The sequence below is a fragment of the Zootermopsis nevadensis genome, unplaced genomic scaffold, assembly GCF_977971745.1.
Source record: "Zootermopsis nevadensis isolate Lab colony 2312 unplaced genomic scaffold, Znev_1.0 Znev_ptg000001l, whole genome shotgun sequence".
In the NCBI taxonomy this organism is placed as follows: Eukaryota; Metazoa; Arthropoda; class Insecta; order Blattodea; family Termopsidae; genus Zootermopsis; species Zootermopsis nevadensis.
In genome coordinates this window covers 12980415-13005703 of record NW_028259133.1, presented here as the reverse complement: position 1 = coordinate 13005703, position 25289 = coordinate 12980415, and the positions used below count along the sequence as shown (strand labels likewise).

The 25289-nt window shown below is 34.0% G+C and overlaps 4 protein-coding genes across 11 annotated transcripts; 2 read left to right on the top strand and 2 right to left on the bottom strand.

Annotated features, from left to right (window-relative positions):
- Nucleotides 1-1209: 1209 nt before the first annotated feature.
- Nucleotides 1210-8529, bottom strand: LOC110829512 (ubiquitin-conjugating enzyme E2 Z). 6 transcript variants are annotated; one of them, XM_022063256.2, is made up of 6 exons: nucleotides 8283-8529; nucleotides 7864-7993; nucleotides 6187-6447; nucleotides 5409-5520; nucleotides 4130-4339; nucleotides 1210-3669 (listed from the first exon to the last, which is right to left on the bottom strand). In XM_022063256.2, exons 2-6 carry the CDS (start codon nucleotides 7989-7991, stop codon nucleotides 3460-3462), a joined length of 921 nt encoding a protein of 306 aa, XP_021918948.1. In that variant the 5' UTR covers nucleotides 7992-7993; nucleotides 8283-8529; the 3' UTR covers nucleotides 1210-3459. The 6 variants fall into 6 exon arrangements, with proteins under 6 accessions (XP_021918948.1, XP_087203687.1, XP_087203690.1 ...); XM_087347561.1 differs by having other exon boundaries at nucleotides 8338-8529; XM_087347564.1 differs by having other exon boundaries at nucleotides 8349-8529.
- An 84-nt stretch (nucleotides 8530-8613) lies between these two features.
- LOC110829511 (m7GpppN-mRNA hydrolase NUDT17) lies at nucleotides 8614-13626 on the top strand. The gene is made up of 4 exons (XM_022063255.2): nucleotides 8614-9241; nucleotides 9331-9517; nucleotides 10005-10222; nucleotides 11338-13626. Exons 1-4 carry the CDS (start codon nucleotides 8969-8971, stop codon nucleotides 11605-11607), a joined length of 948 nt encoding a protein of 315 aa, XP_021918947.2. The 5' UTR covers nucleotides 8614-8968; the 3' UTR covers nucleotides 11608-13626.
- Pfdn5 (prefoldin 5) lies at nucleotides 11109-18488 on the bottom strand. Of its 3 annotated transcripts, none has more exons than XM_022063257.2 (5): nucleotides 18337-18488; nucleotides 18088-18222; nucleotides 16494-16568; nucleotides 14794-14899; nucleotides 11109-13814 (listed from the first exon to the last, which is right to left on the bottom strand). In XM_022063257.2, the coding sequence occupies exons 1-5, from the start codon at nucleotides 18439-18441 to the stop codon at nucleotides 13729-13731; spliced, it is 507 nt and encodes a 168-aa protein (XP_021918949.1). In that variant the 5' UTR covers nucleotides 18442-18488; the 3' UTR covers nucleotides 11109-13728. The 3 variants fall into 3 exon arrangements, with proteins under 3 accessions (XP_021918949.1, XP_021918952.1, XP_021918953.1); XM_022063260.2 differs by lacking the exon at nucleotides 11109-13814 and adding an exon at nucleotides 14232-14560; XM_022063261.1 differs by lacking the exon at nucleotides 11109-13814 and adding an exon at nucleotides 14232-14330.
- A 73-nt stretch (nucleotides 18489-18561) lies between these two features.
- Nucleotides 18562-22317, top strand: LOC110829514 (uncharacterized). The gene is made up of 3 exons (XM_087347611.1): nucleotides 18562-19516; nucleotides 20240-20384; nucleotides 20597-22317. Exons 1-3 carry the CDS (start codon nucleotides 19345-19347, stop codon nucleotides 20736-20738), a joined length of 459 nt encoding a protein of 152 aa, XP_087203737.1. The 5' UTR covers nucleotides 18562-19344; the 3' UTR covers nucleotides 20739-22317.
- Nucleotides 22318-25289: the final 2972 nt, after the last annotated feature.

Below are 25289 nucleotides of genomic sequence, written 5' to 3'. Positions count from 1 at the left end.
GCGTATCAGTTTACATTGTTGAAGTTGGTACTTCAAATACTTGATAACGTCTTTCACTTATCTGATGTTTTAGGCCAGATGTCAGTCAATATTCAAGAATGTGAAGTGCTCCTTCTGGAGCAGTGATATTGCGACTGGCTTGATATTTTTTGATTTCTTTGTTGTGAAGCGTTATATTTGTTTACTCGGCATTGTTGTGTTCCACAACAATGCCGTGTAAACAAATATCTGACATTGTTGATGACGTCATTTTTTGACGACAAATTGGTTGACGACGAGGAATCACAAATTTTTATAGTAAGAAGATATCACTCTGAGTTAGTTACTATCACAGTTAAATATTTAAGTGCAACTTAACAATGACAACAAATTTCTCAATGAAAATAAGGGATTTATATGTGAACATGTTTGCCATGGACTTTCAACAAACTGACAGGGTCTGGTGGAGGGCTTTGGTTAATTCGGTGATGAACTTTCAGTTTCGGTAAGCCATCTAGTTAGTTAGTTTCAACAAACTGACCAGCTTTATAAATTAGTGGCCCACAAGTCGATAAGATAAGATAAGTGTGACCCCAGCCTTGAAGGGCTGAGAATGTTTGATACAATCAAACAAGATGAGAGATTTGGGAGTAAAAAAAGGCTATTTAAATCATGCACACTTAAGCAATAACATTGCTTCTAATCCAAAATAACTTGTATGCCTTGTTAATTAAAGATAGAGAAAGCCTTCTTGGAATTCATTATACAATTTTACACCCAAGAAATAATGATGCTGGGCAGCATCAAAGAAGAAATATTACTAGTAAATCTACAGAGGGGTTAAACTTCAAACACATAAAGCAAAGACAAAATTCCCCAGTGGAATTTATATATATATAATATAAAATTGCTAGAAGTGCTTAAAATAAATATGGACATAGTTTACTCAAATACAACACATAATAATCATGAATATGATGTGAATTCAATAAATCTCATATAAGCCTAGTATTGGCACTGCCACTGTGATAAATACATAGCCACTGTACTATTTAGTTGCCTGAATTGGCCAAAACCTCTTGATCTTCTGACCCAGGATTTATTTATTCAATAATGAAAATGGTTGTCTTCTGGGTTGTAGCACCATGTAGTCTGGTAGAAGTTTACTGATGTTTCTAGCAGACTACATGGTATAACAACACAGAATACAACCATCTTCAAACTCACCACTGTAAGAACCTCAAATCTTATTTATTCAATAATGTCACAAATGCATATACAACAGGCCAAAGTTTCAGACTAGAGCACTAGAATATGATTTTACTGAATTGATCTATATGGACATCATATAGTTTCCTGTCTTCTGGACTGTAATGCCATGTGGGCTGTAGATGGAAGCAGTATGTTCTCTGAGGCATTGGTACTTACCAAAAAATCCACACTGCCACAACCAAGAAGACCAACAATGACATTTCACTGCCATGAGAAACTGAAATCTTTATAAACTAACCTGAATTTGATAATAAATGCTAACTACACTTCACATATCAAAATATTATAAGCTATTAGAATGTATAAATAATACATGGAAACAAAAGACTGTTTACCTAATGTGAGCTACTGTGTAATAATAAAAATAATGTACAGCAAAGAATATAAAGTGAAAATTTCATTAATCTGCCTATATGGTAGAGGCATACAAAGGTTTCAGCATTTGATTACAAGATTTAACTCTGTTGTATTCCCCAGATCTAGTCTACACTATGAAGGAATGGTAAGAAAATATTCAGACAGGTCATGTTTACAACAAAATAAAGGCTGGTTCACAACCCAATTTAGAAAGCTCAATTAAGGAGAAATACATTTGAATTTTCCAATAGGCACTTTTGTAAATGAAGGGATATCATCATGTAAGTGAAGTCTAGGAAACAGAAATCTGTCTTTTAAAAATGCATAAACATGAATTAGTACTAAATCCTTAATGGCATCTAAAGGATATTTTTCACTGCTTAAGAAGAAAAAGATTTCTTTTGGTTATATCAGGGAACTGCTGGGTTGCCTTAGAAAAATTTAATTTCCTTTCTATCTTTCTAAATCCATCACAAGGGAAATGAAATGGCAAAAGCATATGACAATTCTTGTTAAAATGGATTATGTGAAAACAGCAGTTTAATGGTAACTCATTAAATGCAATGAAATGACATTCACTTTAAGGTTAAGTAATTCAGTACTAATTATATATTTCACTACTGGTAGTAAAGGAGTTTGTAGTTGGAGTAAATAAAAGATTTCTCTCAAGAACAGCACAAAAATACAACAGGTATGACTATGAACCAACCTCACTTCAGGAAAGACAACATAACAAAACATTTTTGTTATATTGTAAACTGTAAGTAGTATATACAAATACAATACAGACATTTTCAACTATGTAATTTAAAAATTACTTAGTTTTCATATCTAACATTAAATTCCTACAATACCTAGGGTTCTCTGTCTTCCTGTATACCCGATAACAGAAGCAGAATCCAACTTCAAAAATTCTTTAATTTTATTATATTAAGATGAAGGACATAGTCCAAATTCCTAGTTGGTATTACAAAGACGTGATTTCCAAATATGAAAGTTTGGGCAGTTTTTATTACAGGTGAAGTTTACAATCTCCTCTGTTATCAGTATCAAACAACCTGACTTCTGCAGCATCTTTACAACAAAGCTCAATTTCTAATAATTTCATTGTTGATATTAACATGTCACTGTCGCCCTCAGTGGACTAGTGGTTAGCATGCTTGCCACTAGACCCAAAGTTTGCAGGTTCAAACCGGCCGAGGAATAATGCCAGTACCTTCTTTCCACGCTACCATTCAAGTACAACACTTAACATTCTCCAAAGATATGAACATAATGCTAATGTACAATGGATATAAAAACATTAATGTCAGAGCATAACAGATACTGATATATCATAGTGACAAAGAGAAATAAGTCAGGATTTGTCAATGACGCTTTAGCAGAAAGTTGGATGGTAAATGTGCAACAATCTGGTAAAAGTAATACTGTTATTAATTAAATGCTTGTTTGACTGTTGGTATTTTCTCAACATAGGAGAGAAAGTTAGAAGACTTTTCCATTGTTAAAAGGATGAAATAATTTGCAGAAGCTGGAGAATTTTCAACTTAGCATTTCTACGGAAAAAAATTAAAATTATTATTATACTCCTACTAAATTGGCCTTATTCTCATCTTTACCCATAAATACCTTACAAGAACTTCAAACCCTCAAGAAAATTTTTGTTCTGTAATACACAGACTGGCCCCTAAAACAATGATGCAATAATCACAGTCCTATTAACAAAGGTAAGTACTGTACTTAACAACAAGGAACCCTTTTTTCCACACTAGCAGTTGGTCCTAGGATCCACAAAGTCATGTAAGTCAATGACACAACAGAAGTACACAGACTTAATGGTAACCTCAATCATCAACTGCTCACTAAACCCGGTGGTTCATCAGGTTGATCCAAGTCAGAATCATCACTGGAACACTCATTGTCTGAGACTGTTTTATCTCCTTGAATTCTAATGCTGTTGCATTTTGCACTTAGCTTTACATGCAATGCCTGCAATCTTGTTAGTATATTTCGGTACTGGAATGTACCTCTGTCCTCCCCAAATGGGTCCTGAAAAGTAAACTGCCATTTAATATAAAGATTAAACTTTAGAAGTTTGCAACACATTACAAAATTTGTAATCAAGGTGTCACCATACCACTCACACAAAACAAATAAAGGTCAGGAGGCAAACAAACCAGTGAATGTAACAGACTATTAAAAAAACATGGGTGGGGGCTGATCTGGAGGACCAACTGTTATGGACATACATGGTGAAGAGAAAAATTATGATGTGATTACTGAACTCACATAAGATAATCTGCTCCAAGAAAATTACGAGATAGTGCATGCATTCACGCATGCATGGGCGCACACAGATATTAGTGAATTTATGTAAATTCCCATCACACAAAAGAGGGTGTTTTTACTGAAAATCTAAGTCTGAACAGGAGTCATAAATTCAAACCAGACATCCAAAATGCAAGCCTCAAGGTTTTCTGAAGGATATAGGCAAAACAAACAACAATTTAAACTTAATTACCTGCATATGTTGTCCATGGAGGTGAAGCTTCTTCCTGACTGTGCTTTCATAATAGTCATAGAATTCAAGAAATGTTTTATCCATTACTTCACAAAGTGCCTCAGGGATAGTAAGGCAAGTATCATTTTCCAGCATGCCACATACAGCCACTCTCAGTGTCTCATGTTGGATAATGTCATTGTAGCGTCCTATATCACCAGGACATTTCTCCTGTGAAATTTAAAAGTAATTATATCACTCTAAACAGGCATCCACAGAGGACAACAAAATTAAATACCTTTAAATACAAAGACCTGCACCTCTACTTTTTAATTCCAAGATCATTTAATAATGCTGCATTACAAAAACAAATCCAAGAAATGACTTTTGAAAAATGTATTATTTTCATGTAACGCTCTTAATTCTTTTCTGACTCCATTTATAAGATTACCTTGTGACACTATCGGTCAAACTTTTTTGGATATTCAAATTTTAAATGAAATCTGACTAACTTTTACTGTACTGGAAGAGGCAAGTTTACTACATACTAATATGGAAGGAGAAGGAAAGGGTTAAGCAATATGCATCATAAAAAAGTAGCATGCATTTCTATTTGTCTTTTCAAAATCAACACATCATATAATATTTTACAGAAAATATACTGCATTACAATCAGCTTGAAATTAATTTATCTTTTGTTCTCACCTATGCTGTTGTAACCTGCCAAATGCTGTATGATTTGCTTTATGTTAAATCTTAAAATATTCTTGGTTCTGTATCATTCATAACAGACTTTTGGGGACAAGATACATTTATTTAACTAACTATTACATTACATTTTTGGTTCTTATTTCTTCATGCAACAAAAATGTTAACACATTACAAAAAAAAAATGTTCATGATATTCAATATTAACCTTGTATAAAAAAACTTGCATTAGTCATTTGATGACTTTGGTGTAAATAAACTATGGCTGAAATTACAACAGCCATGAACTCCTTTAATATGTTTTCATAACAAATAATTATTAAATAACAAATTCATTATTTGAATACCTTCCTTACTCCCACACCTTAAAATAAATTCATCAGCCACATACTGTAAGAAATACAAAGTTTTACCATACTCATGAATCATCATTCTTTTCACATCATGAATGACAGTACCACATTCTTTAACAAGCAATGTTTATGGGCAACCAGAGCATGCATCATCTGTTCATTCTTATATGCAGCTTTTATCATTCTATTCATTAGTGTGTGTTCACAAGTAACAGTGCATTACAACCACATAAACTTACTCTTTCAAAGCCAGGTTCATTGTGGTAAGGTTTCTCATTTAGAAGGCTCTGAATAGAGATGAGGACACTGGACAGACTCTGTGCAGGACTCCAGGATGGGCCTGTCCATGTACTGTTAGAAATACCAAATTACATTTCTTCCTCCATTGTCATTACTGAGAAAAATATATTTCAGAACAAGAAGAATGAAAATTTATCTCCAAGGTCAGGGCTTAAATCTTAATCACATATTCTCAGTCACTGAAGTACAGAATGCATAACTTATGCAGCTCATAAATGAGTTTCAATGAACATAGTAAGACATGTTCAACCCTAACAGTAGGAAATTTTTATCAGTACAAGCTCCACATACTTGATTTTAGCTTTCACTGCTTTGACCAGCATATGCTAATATTTCCTAGAAAAGACAAGTGTTCTGGTTACTTAAAACAGCAAATCTACTGAAATATAACCAACCTGAAGCAGTTGTATGATATATGATGTTCTACTAGCAAAATTTTCACCCTAATACTCATTCATTCTGATGGAACACAGAAACAGTTTCCATACCTTCAGTCAATGCATAAATTTGATGTAAAGTTGTCCCTGCACTTAACTAAGCAAAATGCTATAAAGATGTATCGGGAGTAGGGGTACAGCTTCAAACATGTTTAAGACTGGCAAAAGATGGTAGCTGGGTGGGGACCAGTCTTCATTGAGTGTAGTTCTGAAACCCTTATAAATTATCATCAAAAAGGATTTACCAAAACATAAAAATGACATCACAAAAATGACTTACCCTAGTATACTAAGGCATATCTTCCCACACTTATACAGGTTCGGGTTGAAACGGACAGTTCCAGCACCTGTGGTCATCAGCTTCACTCGAGGTGGCCTGATAGGGTAATCAGATGGGCACCGGATAAGAAAGTAGAAAAATCCACCTTCATATGGAGTGTCAAATGAGCCAGTGATAAGCGCATGAATGACGGTCATGTCTTTTTCATCAGGAACAACAAATAGACCTGGTGGTGGCTCATTGTATATGGACATCATATCCCTGTGAAAATAAATAATATATGGGATAAAGGAATGGTCTCAAATAATACAATAATGTCTGATACCTTGCAAATAATTTATTCTGAAAATAACAAGTAATAAGACATGGAAAATATAATTGTATTTTCAACTCAGAAATTTGTTATATACAATTTATTGTGCTTATTTAAATTTCGTAAGATTCTTAAAATATTAACTGAACAGCCACTGTCCATATATTGTTCTATCTATAAACACCAATCTTGCAATGATACACTGAGTGCTATCTCATCTTGCTACCTTCTTCTGTATTACATAATGCACAAATGCATAAACTGGATTTTCCGAACAATGTACCTCTTTGAAAGCATAACTAACATCAGGAAACCACAAGCCAAAAAAAATGAAATAGGTGGAAAATTCTATAAGAGCAGCATTATGGCCAAACATTGCCTGGGTTCCATTAGACACAAAGATAATGATATCTGATCTCCACCCATGTGTGGACAATGATCAATGATATTCAGAGGCACAGCCTGTAATGCCTGAATCATGAACATGGCAGACTGTAAATGTATATATTTGCAGTAACCAGGCAATCTCATACAGAGTGCCATAACCCACAAAACTACAATCCAGATTGTGCTTGTAGTTGTACTGAAGTTGTATGGTACCAAATTATGTACTTTTCTTTTGGAGTTACATCAGGAGACAAAACCAAGTCAGAATAGTTCAGGACATAAAATAAATGTTTCCTAAAGGTGTCTCATATACACAGTGGTCAAGGTCCAAGCGAAGATATTGATGTGTCCAATATTAGTTCATCCAACCCTATGCATGTGGTAGGTGACCACAATGTTGATAGACAGGACTACTGCCATTGAATGTTCATCAACTGGGATTATCCTGCCCCCCCCCCCCTTTTGAAATCCCCTCTCAGTGAGAACCCAAAAGACAAACCAAATTTCCTCCACTTTCAAAACCTCATACCTCAAAGGGAAACATAATTGTGTCTGTAATGAAAACATGGCTCTGTGCTTACATCGGGTATAAAAACTAGTCCTAAGATAGTGATTGCATTTTACCAATACTTTAATAATCTTGGTTATCTTCAAATATGTATAACACTCCATGCCCACTTTTGGCAATCCACTCATAAGCAACACACCACCACACAATTAGGAAGCTTTCAAACAAGGTAAAAGTCACTCTGGGTTCATTCTTATAATTCTTTTACTCCACCACCACCCCATCCACAAAGAGTGAACCAGCATGCCAAAATAACCACAAAACCAAACCATAACCTGCAATTATCTCACAATAGGCTATTATTGCTTGTTAAAAAACTAAGCAAATACATAAAGTAAATAATAAAAGTAAATAAATAAGACCTTCTCAAGAACTGAAACAGAGCAAGACGCTTAAGTATTCTACTTACCTCTTGATTCTTAATAAACATTGATGCGACGCCACTTCTTTCTCATCAGAATTGGTTACTGGGTCCCAGTCCGTACTTATGGAACTCAATGAAGAAGTTGGGAGAGTAACACTGGGCATTTTTGCCATAGCTGTAACACTCCCAGCAATTCAATTACCACCATTTACACAGAACAGAATAAGGTACATAAAACAAACAACATATTCGGCGAAGGATACATTAATTATTTCGTATAATGTTAGAAATTTTTCGCTAATTGTCACTTCGACATACTATTCACAAAAACAAACACAATGTACATTTCACCACATAAGTTCACAGCGAATTCAGACATGAGTTTGGATAACCATATGATACAGTAAACGAGTAACAGCTAAATATAACATTAAGGACCTGCTGAAAAAGAGCATATTAGTTACTTTCATTACTACAGACTGCAATAGTGAGTGTCGTTTCTACAACACAAGGTGGCACCTTTCTCAGACCTTCTTGCACAGTTGGTTACAGTTGATAGTTATCCTATGGTTGGTGTTTAGTTTCAGCATGGCTCAGGATGTACCACAGATTAATGAGGACTGAAAAACTATGATAGGCGAAGCAACAACTTGCTGCAACCTGTGAATAATTCACAAGTAAACACAACAGCAACGTTCCGTCATGTTAGTATTACAAATTGTAGAAAATTAAAAAGTATGACTTAGGGAAGTTCCAAATGGCATAACGCCTACAGCAAGTTTCATTCAAATCCGTCCAGTGAACGAGTTGAACCATGCGAGCAGACAGTTTTATATGATTAGCCCTGCGTTCATTGCACGCATAGCTTAAAAAGAATGCTTTCCAGTAGCGCTAGTGTGCAGTTATGCACTTGCTGTTATTCAACACCGCATTGTGAAATTCATAGTATTAGAATACTTGTAGATGAATTGGAAATTTCCAGGAAATGTACTATGCAAAATGTGGAAATACAACAGCGAGAGCATTATGATTTGAATCGTAATGCCATTCAATCAACAAGATCAACTATAAATTGTAAAAATCATACGCATCACACAAAAACTGAACGAATAGTTTACAAGGCATTCGTGGGTCGAACGTGTGGAAGAAAATGGCAAATGTCCTAAGTAATGTATCTAATTTAAGACGAGTACTCGTTGGTTTTAGAGCCCACGATACATATGACAAACCACAGGTGGCTGATTTCTTAACATGCTTAGTTCATCATTTCTCACCGAATGAGATATCAACAACAATAAATTGCAAAATTCAAGATGATATGCTAGTGTTGTACAATCCAAATCAGAGGAACAAGTTCACTGATAAATGTAAACAAAATACAGGAGCACTAAGTGGAACTGAACTGGAATCTGTAACACTTTATGTATGTACTACAGAAATGTATACATAACATTAAGTTTACTAACAAACTTAAATAGAACTCTATACTTACATAAATTTCATTCTTTGCAGCATTCACCAGAATGCCCACTTTGGAAATTACATGAATATAGCACACCTGTAACACCACAAAACAGGGGGATACATGTTGGAGTTGCAGTTCTTGTGGAGTCATCTGATTCACATGTCCTGATGACACAACGCTGTGATCACATGCGTTCATTTCCTAGAGCTTGGGTACCACCTGGGGGACATCTAGGTTTGTAGCTCCAACCATACAATGTATCTGTGGAATACACTTAAGATGTACATACCTGGCTTTTAACCGAATAAAATAACTCCTTCAAAGGCTTTGTGTATAAAGCAATTTATATTCATTATTACTCAGCCAAACAGTTTCTCTAGAACCCCTTTAACTTTCTCAAGATTTCTAACAGGTTTTGCTAACTAATATGGCATTGGCAATAATTGTTTTGCTCCCCCCCCCCCCCCCCCCCCCACAACAAAGATGTAATGCAATACTGAACTTTGGGACGATTGTAAGTGCACCATCATCAGGTACTTCGCATGTAGTGAACCATGTTAGTTATCATTGCTTGGTAGTAATGCCAATTGATCACTGGACACCTCATTCATGACAAAGAATTATATCCTCCATATAACTTTAAGTTTTGCACAGTTTATATTGCAACTATCAGGACATTTATTTTAACCAAATTACTACTATAGTGACCGATTCATTGCAGAAGTGGGAGAATCAATCATGAATGGTGCATTAAGAGAACTAGAAGAGGAGGCAGGACTTGTGTTGGATCCTAGAGACACCAACACTCGTTTGCTTTGTCTCTGGGAGTCTGCTTTTCCACCTCTGATAGTGTTGGGCGAGCCTAAGAATCATCATGTTGTCCTTTACTTCCATTCAAAATCCTCAGAAACTTGGAAGCAATTACAAGCCAAAATAAAAGTGAGCTGCACTCATATTTACTTTAGTTAAGTCTTCTAAATGCACACTAAAAAACAGGGATAAAATTTTTTTCTTACATACATAAATATGACAAAAGTATGTTTTTATAAGAATATGTTTCATAGTTATACTGCACCAATGTTCACACACTTCACATGCTACATGTCTCAATAAAACGGTTTCATGAGACATTTTCTCTAGCATATCTGATAACTTATTCCTATTGCTGGGTAGCTCACCATTGTTCTGAGTTTCATTCATATAGCCACATGTCAAGTTCATACCTAATCCAAATTTCATTTATATTTGCTACGTGCCATAATTATAACAAAACCCGACAATTTAATTACTTTTTCCTTGGTACCGTAACTTTCTTATGGTGTATTATCACCTCTCTTCAACAGTATTCATAAATGCACTCATTTTTGCGGGTAATTGTTTTTATTATATCATGTGGCAGACTCTTTGTATTACCACAATTTCTCACAGCATAACATTCTTATGTACAGAGAGGTGGTAATGCAGGATGGTTCAACAAAGGGGAGTAATTAAATGAGATTTCTGTCTTCTGGGTTGTGCTGTATAGTCTGGTCGATGTTTACCAACGTTTCCGAGGTCATACTGCCTCCATCATCAGGGCGATGAATATGCCAATTGGCTACATAGTGTGACAACCCAGAAGACAGAGAAATCTTCATACTCACCGCTGTGAAAACCCCAAATCTTACAATTAAATGATAATTTGAAACAGCCAACACACACTGACTAGTGGTTAATGGAGGACATATTTACACGCACACACACATATTTTGTAGTGTTGAGTACAGGAGCAGAATTTTCTGTGAAAATAGATATCAAGTGTGGATATGAACAGAAACAACAACTCTCAAAAGGAACTGTCAGTTTTAATCTTTAATAAGTAACAGTTCTGGAGTAAACATTAATGACTGATACTCAATGGTATTGAAATGTGAGATGTACCAGTATGTTATACCACCTACCACTACAGAAAAGTTTCACAATATCACATTTTAAAGAAATAGAAAATAAATTGCTTTAAAGGCAAATGTTTATACTCTGTGAAGAATTTATATGTTATCTTCATTTTCTTATAGTTAGACTCTAAGGAGGTGCAAGCTTGTACATGGCTGTCACGAGATAATGTACAATCGATAAGATCAGGCCAGAATGACGGTGAAAAAATACATCAGTTTGTTGTTGGAGAATATGGGGAGATCCACCCTGCAGAACTGAACATCCACAGAATGTTCCACATGGACCTCTGGCGGGATGGAGAGATTTACACAGGGTCACAATTGGCACTTGTGAAGTGGTTGGAATGCTGGACAGAACCTCCAAGTGGAACAATTTTGAGCAAGATGTAAACCATCGTGGATGAAGCTATTTGTTATAATTTGGTTTTGGAGGTCATTCTGAACATAGTTGAGGTTTTAGAGAACTTTCTACAGATGCATATTTAATTTCATATTTGGCTGGAAGTATGAAGTAAAAAAACATGCCATGTCAGTACTGTACAGTTTCTCAGTCACACATGCTCCAAAGAGTAACAGTTTTAGTTCTTCTGTGTTACTGTTGAAATGTGAATGACTTGTGCATAATGATGGTTTTGCAAAGCACAAATATGCTTGGAAGCAAAGAACAACAATAATCTGAAGCTTTCATGGCAAGTAAGTATAATAAATTATTCTCAAGTTACCAGCTGTCAGGTAGTTGGAGAAAACACTATTCTTTCTCCATTCAACCACCTGACACGGACACGGTTGGTAGCCAGAGAATAATTCACTACAAAGAACAACAAATTGTTCCGAGTATGCTTAATTAGTCTGAAATTAAAAATCCAAAGAAAAAAATTAGTGAAGTGGGAGTGAAATTGCTCAGGCTACCAAATTTTAAGAATTTCAGGTAAAAAAAGATGTTTCTGAAATAAAATATATTTATACTTATTCTTGTACAAGAAAATCTACTGTCTTAGATGATAAAACGATTAGAGAGGCTAATTTCAATATGTGACTGTGCTGTACCTGTGTTTATCTTGTAATTTGTAATGCACCTAAATGGCCTGCATTACGCTACTAATATTGCAATGGTGCTGCCAAGAAAAATTATTTAAAAAGAATGAACAGTCCGTAAGACTGAAGTAATGTTTAAAGCTGATAAGTACTTACATCTCATACTCAAAAGGAATTTAATCAGCAATTTCTGAAGTCTTAATTTTACAACAAAATATTTCACATTAGAAAAGAGTAACCTGTAGTTTTGTAATTGACTGTATTATACATATAATTGTTAAAATAACCTATATGGGTCAGAACAGTTTCAAACAACATATTGGATTTTGAGTGTTCTTCTGGTAACATAAATCAAAACCAGCCATGTATTTTATTTGAAAGTGGCATAAGAGGTAAGATATTATATATAGATATTGTAAGGTTGTAATTAATTTCCTATATTGACTATCAAATAACATGTACAGGCTAAGTCAACATTAAACCTTCGAATCAGTCGTGATGAAATAAAACTATACACATAAATCAAATAAAACAGGATTCCTAAAATTTTGGTCTTATATAAATATTCCTTATAACAAGAATTTACTCCTCTTAATGCCCAAATAATTTAATGTCAAATATAGAAAAATCATATGCAATAATAGGTAAATTAACAATTTTTGCAGTTACATTGGAACATAATAATTATCACATTTCACTTTTCTTTGAGGACATCCGTGTTAAACTTTCATTATTGCCTATTTCTAATAACCAGTCTTGACAACCAGCAGACTACAACATTAAGTACCTGGGAATCTGAACTATTAGAAACTTTACAATATGTTTACCTCACTCCCAGAATTGTAGTCTTATATCTAGATTTTCCAGAGATCTTCACCTCTGATCAGATATATGAACTTTCTTGGCTGTAAATGAGTGTGAAAATCTTCTTTCTTATATGTATGTCCTCACTTTTTCAACATTCTATTCTGACAACTCTTTCCATATTATCATTCTTATAATGTTGCAAAGATTTGAAGACTGTGCTAGTTAAACTAAGACACCTTATCTTGAAGTGGACAAGGAGAAAAGAGAGATGAATGTGATACTTTTAAAAGCACAAAGATATAAAAATATTTTTACTAAAATGTCATGATAATTCAGTCACTTTTTAATAATTAGATCACTAATGAAGTATTTAAAGAATTATTAATGAATTCAGACTTTAAACATAGAATGAAGCAATGTGTACCAAACTGAAACTATTATTGGTTTTGGTGTACCATTTATATGTTATAAATACGGTTCTATACAAAAATTAGCACTAAGAGTATTCATAAACAGATGTTGGAAGATTGTATCATATAATGGAATAAATCATGGTTAACAAAAATCCTTTGCATAAACCAAATTTATGTTCCTTCTACATTACCAGGTGTATATATTTTTTCATTTCTTGCTTGTATTTGTGCACAAAAGCAGATGAAATGTGAGTGGTTATGATTTGGTAGCCTCCTGCTGTTGGCTCTGCTGCTGAGAGCTTAACTGTGCCTGTAGCTGAAGTTGTATCTTCTGTGCCACAACTGTAAACAGATTGCATTAATCCTCTGAAGCTAAAGCTCATAGTTACAATTGGACTTTTAAATGATAATAAAATATGATAGGAAAATGACAAAATTCAGAATAATTTAGACAATAGTATTAAAATGGCTGCACAAATATCATTTTAACCTACTTCCCTTCTTTAAGAAAAAACAATGAGTTCACAAGGCTGTGTGTGTCCCCCACTTTCAGTGACCAGTTCTTACAGTTTTCACTTAACACAAACTTTATGACATTCGAGGACACCCCAACCTTGTATCTTTCTGATTTCCTACAATCACCAACAACAAAATGGCAGACACACAAACTTGTGAGGTGGGAATGACAAAGGTACCATTTAATATAGGATCTTGAAATGTAGTACTGTAATAGCTTTAAAAAAAATAAAACAAGAGCAATGCTTATTAAATTAACTTTTATGTAGACTAAAATAACAATGTGGTAGCTGTGTGTACATTGTTCTTGGCCTGGACAGGAAAGTTAATAGGCCACAGGAGCTATGAATAAGAAATTCTGTATGAAAATACAAACATTCACACAAATTATTTATGAAGTACTTATAAATCAACAAATACATGTGACTATGCTAAATGAACATACAATCTGTCCTTAAGCTTCAAGAACTTGGTTTTCCACTGTCATTATTGTTCCACCACTGCTCCATGTTCACTCATTTATCATCTGGAGGATGGACAATGGGCCCATTAGCAGCCCAGTTCCACACAGTCTCACCCCATAGCAAAAATAAAAACAAGTTATATAATGCTGCCATATAAGCTAATAGTTCACCCAAAAAAGAGTCAAGGACAACTACTGAAATGTACAGACAGCTCAAGTTATAAGGGATTTTACAAAATTGTTGAAGGATACTACTGGGATTATGGGACAGGCACACCATTAGAGGGGTGTAAAATAATTCATCACTTACAAAACCTGCAAGCTCAAAAAATGTTGACATACCTTTATTTAATTTACTCTTCTCCACAGACACCTGCATTATCTTCTCGATCTGCTCTCCCACAAAACTGACTTTACGTTTAAAATAATCTTTGGCTCCATCAATATCCTAAAACATGAACATTATAATACTGTTATAGTATATAACAATGGATGCTTGTAGGAGTGGCTACAGCAAATATGCACCCAGTTTCAATGATGATGTATAATTCTCCTCACATCATCACTTTCACTCTGCTGTCATGTGTTGTCTTGAACCTCAGTGGTGACAATGTAATATGAAAGTAACCATTTTAGCAATACTTCCTGATTTTATTATGTTTATTTGCTTTTGTACTATTTATGTTAAGAGTAATTCTGAGTATTGTCTTTTATGCAAATATACTTATTTTTTATATATTGTATTTGCAGTAATATGATAAACACCAGTTTGCTAGTAAGTTAATTAATTAAGCTATGTTTTATGGTTATATGGGTTGTGATGTCATGTGACTTGTAACTGGTACCCACCTACAAGTCCACAAGGTGTCATAGACCAGAAGACTACTGTTGACATCTTCATCACCATGAAAACAACAAATTTCAGTGTAACTATTTGCTGTGTCACATATTAATATACTTTTATTTATCCTCTTTAGTTTGGCAGTAAAAAATATGCACTACCATTGCTATCATGTCTTGCCCATGGAAGTGTAGCAAGTACCTGGCTGCAACATTCAAACCTGATATCTAAGAGATGTCCTACTGGCTAATTCAAAGACAAAAGAATTCATGCAGAACAATACCAAGAGGGAGCTGAAGACTGCTATGTATACTGTAGTAGACTGGTACAACTTCAGTTGAAATACACTTGGAAATACTTTATAATCCAAGCATAATACTGTCCAGGACATACAAGTACAAACTAACAGATCCCAGTTTCCATAACTAATCTTGGCACATAAGTGGAGTTCTTTTTGGTGTTATTAATGAGTCTGTAGGACAACAGTTGTCATTTACCTTGGTAATTTAGTTTGGTCTGGTTAGGTTTAACTAGTATAGATGTTTCTAACCAGCTAGCAATATTTATTCATACTGAGTGTTAAAGAGATGTATGAGTTATGTTACAGTTCACAGTAAATGTTATCACTGTGAAGAAAAGTAACACATTTTAATAACTGTTAGTTCGATGTTTTCTTGTTCATTACGATGGAGACAAGTATTACACATCACAGACTGATCATGTCTCACATAATGCATGTCTACAAAACCTAAAGGGAAGAGATGACTTGGAAGACCTAGGCTCAGATAGAGAACAATGTTAACATGGAATGTAAAGTAAATGGTGTGAGAATGTGAAATGGATTCATGCAACTCAGGGCAGACACTTTTCACATACCTATTTTGTGAACACAGTAATGGACTTCCAGGTCTTATAAAAGGCCAGAAATATCTTGACTAGCTGAGCAATCATTAGCTTCTTAGGGACTCTGCTCCATGGAGTTAGTTTAGATAAATGTGATACGAACAGATGACATTCCCAGGCCTTCCAAGTGTCATCTTGAAAGAGCCTCTCAAAACTCTTTGTTTCCCATACCTGTACTATATTCTGATCAGTTTTAATCTCAGCTCTCTTATTAAATTAACCTAATAATAAATCATTAAGTTCCTTAATATATACTATTATTTAGTCTCCAGTCAGTTAATCTCTAAATATTACATACCTTCTGTATGAAATAACCAGTTCCAATGTCTATGATGACAGACTTTCCATTTGCTACTCTCCCAGGTACATACATCTTTGTACCACAGTCAAGGAAACACAATTGAATGAAGGAAATCACAACACAGTATCATCTTAAAGCACGATCATAAATTATATTTTGCCTCTGCACATTTCAGTAAAGATTAAAACAAAGTTCATTTATATGTGCATTTACTGAAACACTAATTCAATTCAATACATTTATTTAAGTGCTTGACAACAGTAGTAAAATATTGATGAAGAGTGAAATAATAAGTGGCCATCACCATAATGAGTATCACACAAAACTGAGAAAGTATTATGGTTAATCAATGCCAGCACCACATGATACTGTAAAGTAGGGTCTTGATGGCTATTAACTGTTACTATTACTATTATCACACATATTCCATTTATTTATTTATGGTTTATTGAATGACAATTTGTTGTTTAGATTACACAGTATTGATACAATTAATGAATAATGAATTGGAAAGGACATGGAAGGAAGCAATACTACAGTGTCATTTTTCTGGAGGAACTGAGGAAAAAACTAACCCCAGCCAAGGCACTCGCTGTCAGGCTGAGATTTGAATTCAGAATCTCTAAAATGGAATATTAACCATTCCATTGCAACGTGTGGAACAAGCTTATCTGAAAACAAATATTTCATCAAGTTCATCTGTCTGGTATAACTAACTAGATGGTTTACCGAACCCGAAGGTTCATCACCGAATTAACCAAACCCCTCCACCAGACCGTCCTGAGCCAAATACTAGACCCTTTTTGCCTTTTTGATTCTGGCTATGCTTCATTCATATAAAGAAATATTATAATGAAGGGCATTAATGAACATTTGCATACATTTTGGCAAGTTTTAATTACATTTGATAATGGCACAGATATTGACATATGGGTGGCAGTAAATTATTGATATATATATATATATATATATATATATATATACACACACATGATGCAAAGCAAAGAAAAAGTACTTAACCTTGAGGAACACCATGTTTTTATGAGGAAAAGAAACGGACCAAGTATCAAACCTAGAGGAACTCCATGTTTTATAATGCCCCAATTTGAATAGGCATTATTTAAATCTAGTGATTTACTTCTATGGCATAATCTAAACCAGTGACCAGCTATATTTTAAATCCCACAAAAATACCTTCAAAAATACCCATAGCCGAGCCAAAAGTATATGTAGATGTAATTCTTTTTATTATGACATGCAGTACTAAAAGTTAAACCAGACAAGGGATTTAGTCTGTCTCAGAGATAATACTTATTCTTATATTTGTATGGCAGAGACAAAGAGAAGGATAGTTATGAGTGATCACTGAATAACAAGAAATATTCCTAACAATTTTACAAACTGCCTTGTGCTGTCAATACACCAAACAAGAGAAATGTCCCACTAACATTGCTTTTGCCACAAAACTATAAATAAATTGAACATGAGTGTACTGCATACTATATTTGGCAGAAAACAGATCCTGCTGTTATTCTTCTCGATTTCAGAAATTATTTTGTTGGGGTTTGTTACGTGAATGATCAAAGGATACAGATCCCGTTAGTGGCACCATAATGTTTTTTCCTTCTGAGTCTGGTGTTATCTTCTCCAAGCAGTCATTTGAATCTTGAAATTTCGTCTGTGCCATTTTTAAAGTTCGTGATGTCTCTAGGAAAACGTGTATCTCCTAAAACAAATAAATTCTTGAAAAATAATTACCTTATGCACGTTGTAATTTTCATGGCATGCTGTACGTACAAAGTATGTCCATGAAACTACAGTATAACGATTAAATAATTACCTGATCCAACTGCTGTTTCAATTGCGTGAGTTGCTGAAGACTCAAGTTCGATAACTCAATTTGCTGCCCGACCTGCGGAAATACAGACTCCTCTTTCGTCGCCATTTTTTCGGTTCCTTGAACATAATCTTCAGGGATACCAACATTTGTTAATCAGTAATGATAGGCAGTGGTTATTAAGTACAAACATAAATCTTGTTGCTTCATGTTCTCATAAAAAAGAGAACTGGATGTACTAGCAGTATAAAGCAATATTCTTAGTCTGAAATATACTGATGAACCCTATTGCCTTTTTGTAACAAATAGGGCAAGTGGACATATTCGCGATGACATATTTGCAAATCTGATTACTTTACTACTGCCACAACTCCAATTTTTCATAGCAGGGGTAGCAAGAATCAGTACCCTCTAATTTACAACCTGCCTAAACATCTCCCTGCCCCCCCCCCCCCCAACATTAATTGGAAACCGTATCAATCGAATATCGCCTGCGCTGCAGAATGTGCCTAACTTGAATCAGCATTGGTAATTTTGCTTGATGACAGTAGCATAATCCAAGAGCTGGCTAATTCAAGTATACAATATTGTAAATTTTTACAACTAATTGCATGGAGCAGAATCCATTACACGCTTAGTGTCACTCAGCTAGTCAAGAAATTCCCTTTCTTTTATGGAACGAAAAACAAGAACCCATCTGATCCTAAGTCACATGAATCTCAGGTGATTCAAACATTTTGTGTTAAGTTTCAGGCTGTATGACAAACCACTTAAATTGGCTTAGAAAGAAATAATACCATCATAGGAAGTCAACAGATAAATTCTCAAATTAGCTGGGAAGGGCACTGTCTTTGGAAGCCAACAGATAATTCTCATATAAATCATACGCATATAAAAACAAATGTGAAATGAATGGAGAGAGCATGAGAAGATGTAACTAGGAAAGTTGTTTGATCAATAAAGGATTTTTTTAAATTGCCTCAAACACATGTTATGTAACTCAGCTCAGGAATGAGTAAAACAACTCATGAAAAGCCAGAAGAAATGTCTGAAACATCTATAAAGCAATCAACTGTTGAATCAAAGAAGACTCATTCAAAACCATCATTCAAATTACATTTTGTTCTACATGAAGAAATAGGCAGATCATATATACTACCATACAGACAAAGAAAGCTTGCATGTGAGTAACATGAATATTAAGGCAGAATGTGAAGAATAGGGGTAGTACATTATTCATTAATTCCTTCAGATATTATAATGAAAAAGTAAGCAATCCCATGGAGTAGAGACCTTGAGAAGCTAATAGTTATCCAGCTAGACAAGAAATTTGCCTCCAGTTATGGAACCCAAAGTACAGAATTCTGTTTAGAATATCCTCAGCCAGGTGAATCCAACTGTCATTCTAATATAGCATCCTCCCACCATGCCTAGACCTTCCAAGTGGTCTCTTCACTTCAGGTTTTGCTGAAGAAAGCGATAAATATTGTTCCTAACATAAATATCTGTATTAAAAAAATATCTTTTATTAATTTCTATTTAATCATGTTTTGGCACACATTAACAAATCTCACCTTCACACAATTCAAAACATTCAGGGGGGTTAGATATTTTTTGGAAAGTTTTTTTCTTTCAAGTTCCAGAGAAGGGGCAGGAATGGAATGTTAGGATTAGAATAAATTACCTTCACTTCATAGTTAATTTTCCATCTGCTAAGGTCATTTATTCTAATCTTGATATTCCATTCCTGCCCCTTCTCTAGAACCCAAATAAATTAAAAATAAAATTTACAAAAAGGATACATAACCTCACTTGAAGTTTTGAACTGTATTATATTAATGTATACTTAAACCTGTGTAAATTTCTACATATCTAGCTTTTGAAGTATTTCCCTGTTGTCTTTCAGTTCCTGTTGTGGCTTCAAAATTTTATTCAAAATATGACTGTCAAGGGGTTGAACATACAGATCCAAAACTTTTCGAGGAACTGAGAATGTTACGAGAGAGTGGACCAAAAGAAAAATATGCTGAACCTGCCACAGAGAATCAGAGGTAAACTAAACAGTTTCAACAGCATGAATACAAGAACTCTGAGATTCAGTTTCTCCCAGATCATGCTGAGATACTGAGTAAGAACCTTCTGAAACTACAATAGGAATACCAATATTCTGTTGAGAGGGTTTGAGAAAACTTGATAAGCTGCTATATGGACTCATTTATTAAATAAAATGAATCAATAACTGAAGACATACATTTTCTGACAGGTATGGCTGGTACACTAATCCTGAGCTAGACTATGACAGAAGAGACAGAAGACTGTACTTTCCACAACATACTTCAGAAATGGTGAAACTGAGATCATTGATTGATCTTGCAGATTCCGTGGAAATACCTAAAAGATTATAGTTTACAGGTCTAATATAAGAATATATTATCAGTATATTACTGGTAATTACTGTTTCTTTAATTCAGTACTGTCATTCATTGTAAAGACAACTGATGACATAATTAGGTTATACGATTATGAAATTCTGCATATCAGACTGAGGTTGTGTCATCCATACTGAGAGTATTTAATACTGGTATACTGATATTAAACTTAAATGTGAAATTAATTTTATAAAAACTTCATAATTTATATATCTTCCATCATAATAATTATCAGTACATTGAAAATTTTATAATCACTAAAAATAATCAAAACAGCTCAGTCAGTATAATAACTAGGACCGGGATTTGATTCCCACATGATTGAGATGTTTCCCTTTGTAACTGTGCCCAGACTAGCTCTGAGGCTTATCTAGCCTACTATCAAATCTGTAGCGGGGGATCCTTTTTCTGGGAATAACGTGGCTACAGCATGAAGATGACCACCCACTTCCACTCATCCATATATCTTCATTGTGTGGTACTTAATTAAATACAGAGTCAACTTCATGAAAATATTTCATAGCACAGAGTAGCTCTGTAGGGAAGTTCTGGCTATAGATTTGATTTTCTGTGACATCTCTATCTCTGTCCATAGTGGTCTTCTGAGTTGTGATGCTATATGGACTTGTAGATGGGTGCCAACGTTTTTGAGGAATGTACTGCCTGTATCTTCAGTCAACTCTTCGCCACTTTTTTGTTGCACTATGAAAATTATGTAGTTCTTATGTTATGCCATGGAATATAACACATACTGATTTTCACAATTTCTTTGCTTCTTACAAAAGCAATGAATTTGAGTTTGAATTGTACTTTACAAAATAGAAATGTAGTTTGCTGCAAATTGGAGGTAATGATGAAAGTAACTGTCTACTACAAATTATGATTGACAATAATAAATTTTTACAAGAAAGCCAATATGAATCAAATTGCCTAAAAGTGTAGGCTTATACTGTGGCAAATCTTTCCGTTATGTTTCTTCATGGAAATCAAATAATAGAAAGTAAATGAAACTATGTATATTAAAGAAAAATCCATAATAAATTCAAAATATTATTTTAAATGTGGAACAGTTTCTGGCAAGTCAGGCTTACATGGATTAATGACTGCAACATTTCACTACAAACTTATCATTATAAATTCTGTGTGTCCAGTGTGGTAGAAAATGAATTAATCACAATTAAAAATTGGTACAGTACCACCTTATATGTGCAGTAATGCCATTAAAAGGCACACGAAGAATCCAAACTTCCACACAGTGAAAATGCTGCCTATATTTCTTGTCATCTGTATGAGTGCAATGGCACTAAAAGTACTTGCCAATAGAATCAAGGAACCAATTAATAAAGTTATAAAATTATGGACTCAAATTTCACAGTATGAGATCTGAGGTTCTCATGCCAGTGAAAATGATGACATTGCTTCTGGGTTGTAATACCATATGGACTTAAAGATAGATAATAACATTTTAGAGGAATATATTGCCTCCTACAGGTCTACATGACATTACAACCCACAAGGCCAACAACGACAAATCTTACCAGGTGTGTAATATTGCATATTGGTCTGAGGACACTGATTGCAGCCTCTTATCAACTCATTCTTTAAAGGACTGGATATATTTTAAAACAGTTAGAATAGATGATTACATATGGAAACATAACACAACTTTTATTGAATAAACCTTAGAGAACAACTTTAACAGTTATATCACATTACTCCTTATCTTTTCAAAGGAATTTTATTTCTTTCCACTGTCTGTTAATTTGTACCACTGCAATCAGTAGTTTCTTGTACTGATAAAACTGTCCAGGTCCAAATTTCAAAGAAAATAATACATACATAACTGGAAATAATGATTTGTAGGAATCTCATACATATTGAGAGCTATCAGCATTTTGTCTGAGTTTTGTTTCATATTTAATAATAAATCATATATTCCTAAAGAGATTTCAAAACAATTATTATAGTCCACATAACAACAGTAATATATACCATATGTTTATGATAACCATATGAAACACTTTACTTTGTAGAAAATAACTCTTCTAATTGTTTTCTGTTTCCTTTGTCAAACTAAGAAATGATAGTACTAAAGTACTGCATGTTTATAATAATATTCCTTAGTCTGTTTTTCACTTATTAACAGGAATTATTTCATATCTCTAACATTTCATCAAAGTGTACCACGTTTTATTTAATAATCACCAAGAAACTATTACATCAGAAAAATATTAATGGCAAAGGCATCATATAGATGTGTACTTTAATTCTTTTATTCTAAATATTCACATGGTTATGAATCTTCTTGCATTTCCCATCTTTGGTTCAGTTAAGTTTGGATACCAAACATTTATGATACTTTACAAATGTGCTGTAACATAATGGTAGTTCTACATCACTAAGATTACTCTGTTCTTCTAATTTGCAAATAAGTATAATTGTTTTCTTTCTTATGACCTTCAATTTAAATGACTACATTGCCACAGTTACACCTGTAAGTCCAAAATCTGTTTCTTTCCAGACATTGTTACAGGATAGTTGTGTCCAGAATATCATCTTGATCAAACTACATATATGATATGTGGGGTTGGAACTTTGCAGTGAACAGCAAAAAGGATGTCACAAAATTTAATTTTTAAAGGAAAATAATGATGGTATTTTACCTCAAGATCTAAACAAATTTGTGCATTAAGATATTCATGAAATGTAAATTTACCCGTGCATAAGAACCATGGCATGAGAGAGTAATGGTGGAACAAATTTCCTCATAATATAAACTTCAGCACTAAATGGAGGTGGGTAGTCAGTTTGATGCATGAGCATGAAGTGTTATGTGCGAACAGATAATTAAAAAATGACCTTTAATGAAATAAATGTTTGTCGGTCCTTTTTTAAAAATAAAAAAAAATATAAAATAAGGAGAAACAACATTACCTTCTCCACAATTCAGAAATCTGTTAGTTTTTGTTCAAAAACGTTTAAATTATGAAGAATAAGTTTGTGACAACACAGCACTAGCAAGTGATTATAACAGACAGAAATTATTTGCTAATTAAAAAGTATGGCATTAGAAATTATGTAGCAGAAAAATGAGTATGTACATGACAATAACAGAAGTTCTTCTGTAATGCATAGGTTCAATCATGTAACTCAGAGTGTCAGAACAAGTTTAATTCCGAACAGTACAGAATAAAATTGGATTCTATGCTTCATTTGTACCTCGTGGACTTCATACTGAAAGCACCAACATTTCAGTCTTCTTTCCTATTAAACAGGGAAGTGCTGACCTAAAGACAATGTTTTTCCTAATACTGTTGGGTCCATCTGTATTTTTCTTTAAATCTGACACGCAAATCACACCATACAACGCCATTCTGTGACCATAATTTTATCAGTTCTTACAATAATACTAATGCAATGACTTCTGAGATGAAGGCAGAAACAGCATCGTTTAGTATGGTATTTAATTGTAATATTAAGACAAAAGGAATAACATAAAATAGAAGTGTTGAAGACAAAGGATTCAGGAATCTATATGAATTTAAGAAGAATGAAATTAGTGTCATGTAGGAATTGCATAATTAAAACAATTCATGAATGATGCAGGTTGCTATTATTGTAATGACTGAGAACGAGGCTATGATAAAGTGGGCATGTGGCTAGAATGGGGAAATAAGGTGTGCATAGAAAATGTTGGTGGGGAAACCTCTTGCATAACTCGACTTGGAATACCAAGGAGATGAGAGAATAATATTAATATAGATTTTGATATTAGTGATGATGAACCACAGTATTATTTGACTGAATAAAGTGTGTGACAACTGTGAAGGCCACTTCTCTCATAAACAAAATGTGATTTTGTGACTTAAATAAGACAAATATTTTGATTTCATAATGGCAATTCAAATACTTCTGGTGCTGGGGAAGTTAATTTAACTGTATTTAATAGATTTTTTCTACATATTTTGTATTGAGAGTTCAATTTTATCTTTTAAAAATGTAGATATAATATGAAAATGTTTAAGGATGATACAAACTACCACAGTAGCTGCTAGAGCAGGGAACACATCACCCTATTCTCAGTAGTTCGGTGAAAATAAGATTCAGTGACTGTAACAAAACCTTACACAATTCTCTGTTTTCCTTCTCTGGTTTGTAAATTATCCATTGGGAATTTGAAATTTTTGTGGTGGTGAAATTATGGGCTATGGTCTCATCGGTAGTAATGCCATATAATCTTTAAAGTGGTTAGAATTTTCTAGAGAAACATTCTGCCTCTCAGTTTTACCCTTAAGATGGAGGCAATGTCCTCAAAAACATTGTTGACCATCTACAAGACAATATGGCATCACAACCAAGAAGACTATGGTCCACATATGAAGTATATGTGTTATGCTAGTTACTACAATTTTTTGTGTATCATCCTGTGTCACATACAACATACTTCAAATACATGAACTTGTGTTCATGAGGTCTGAAAAGTCTCTCGTGCACAACATAAATAATAATTAAACATGACAACATCGA

Excerpts from the sequence above, each read along its gene's own strand:
- LOC110829512 (XM_022063256.2), bottom strand. The coding sequence starts at position 7,991 with ATGGCAAAAATGCCCAGTGTTACTCTCCCAACTTCTTCATTGAGTTCC. Across the intron at positions 5,521-6,186 it reads ATATGCCTTAGTATACTAGG|TACATGGACAGGCCCATCCT; the intron begins GTAAGTCATTTT and ends TATTTCTAACAG. Across the intron at positions 4,340-5,408 it reads ATGAACCTGGCTTTGAAAGA|GAGAAATGTCCTGGTGATAT; the intron begins GTAAGTTTATGT and ends TAAATTTCACAG.
- LOC110829511 (XM_022063255.2), top strand. The coding sequence starts at position 8,969 with ATGGCAAATGTCCTAAGTAATGTATCTAATTTAAGACGAGTACTCGTT. Across the intron at positions 9,242-9,330 it reads TGGAATCTGTAACACTTTAT|CATTCACCAGAATGCCCACT; the intron begins GTATGTACTACA and ends CATTCTTTGCAG. Across the intron at positions 10,223-11,337 it reads AATTACAAGCCAAAATAAAA|TTAGACTCTAAGGAGGTGCA; the intron begins GTGAGCTGCACT and ends ATTTTCTTATAG.
- Pfdn5 (XM_022063257.2), bottom strand. The coding sequence starts at position 18,441 with ATGGCGACGAAAGAGGAGTCTGTATTTCCGCAGGTCGGGCAGCAAATT. Across the intron at positions 18,223-18,336 it reads TGAAACAGCAGTTGGATCAG|GAGATACACGTTTTCCTAGA; the intron begins GTAATTATTTAA and ends TATTTGTTTTAG. Across the intron at positions 13,815-14,793 it reads GAAGAGTAAATTAAATAAAG|TTGTGGCACAGAAGATACAA; the intron begins GTATGTCAACAT and ends ATCTGTTTACAG.
- LOC110829514 (XM_087347611.1), top strand. The coding sequence starts at position 19,345 with ATGAGTAAAACAACTCATGAAAAGCCAGAAGAAATGTCTGAAACATCT. Across the intron at positions 19,517-20,239 it reads CAGACAAAGAAAGCTTGCAT|TTCCTGTTGTGGCTTCAAAA; the intron begins GTGAGTAACATG and ends GTTGTCTTTCAG. Across the intron at positions 20,385-20,596 it reads CCTGCCACAGAGAATCAGAG|GTATGGCTGGTACACTAATC; the intron begins GTAAACTAAACA and ends ATTTTCTGACAG.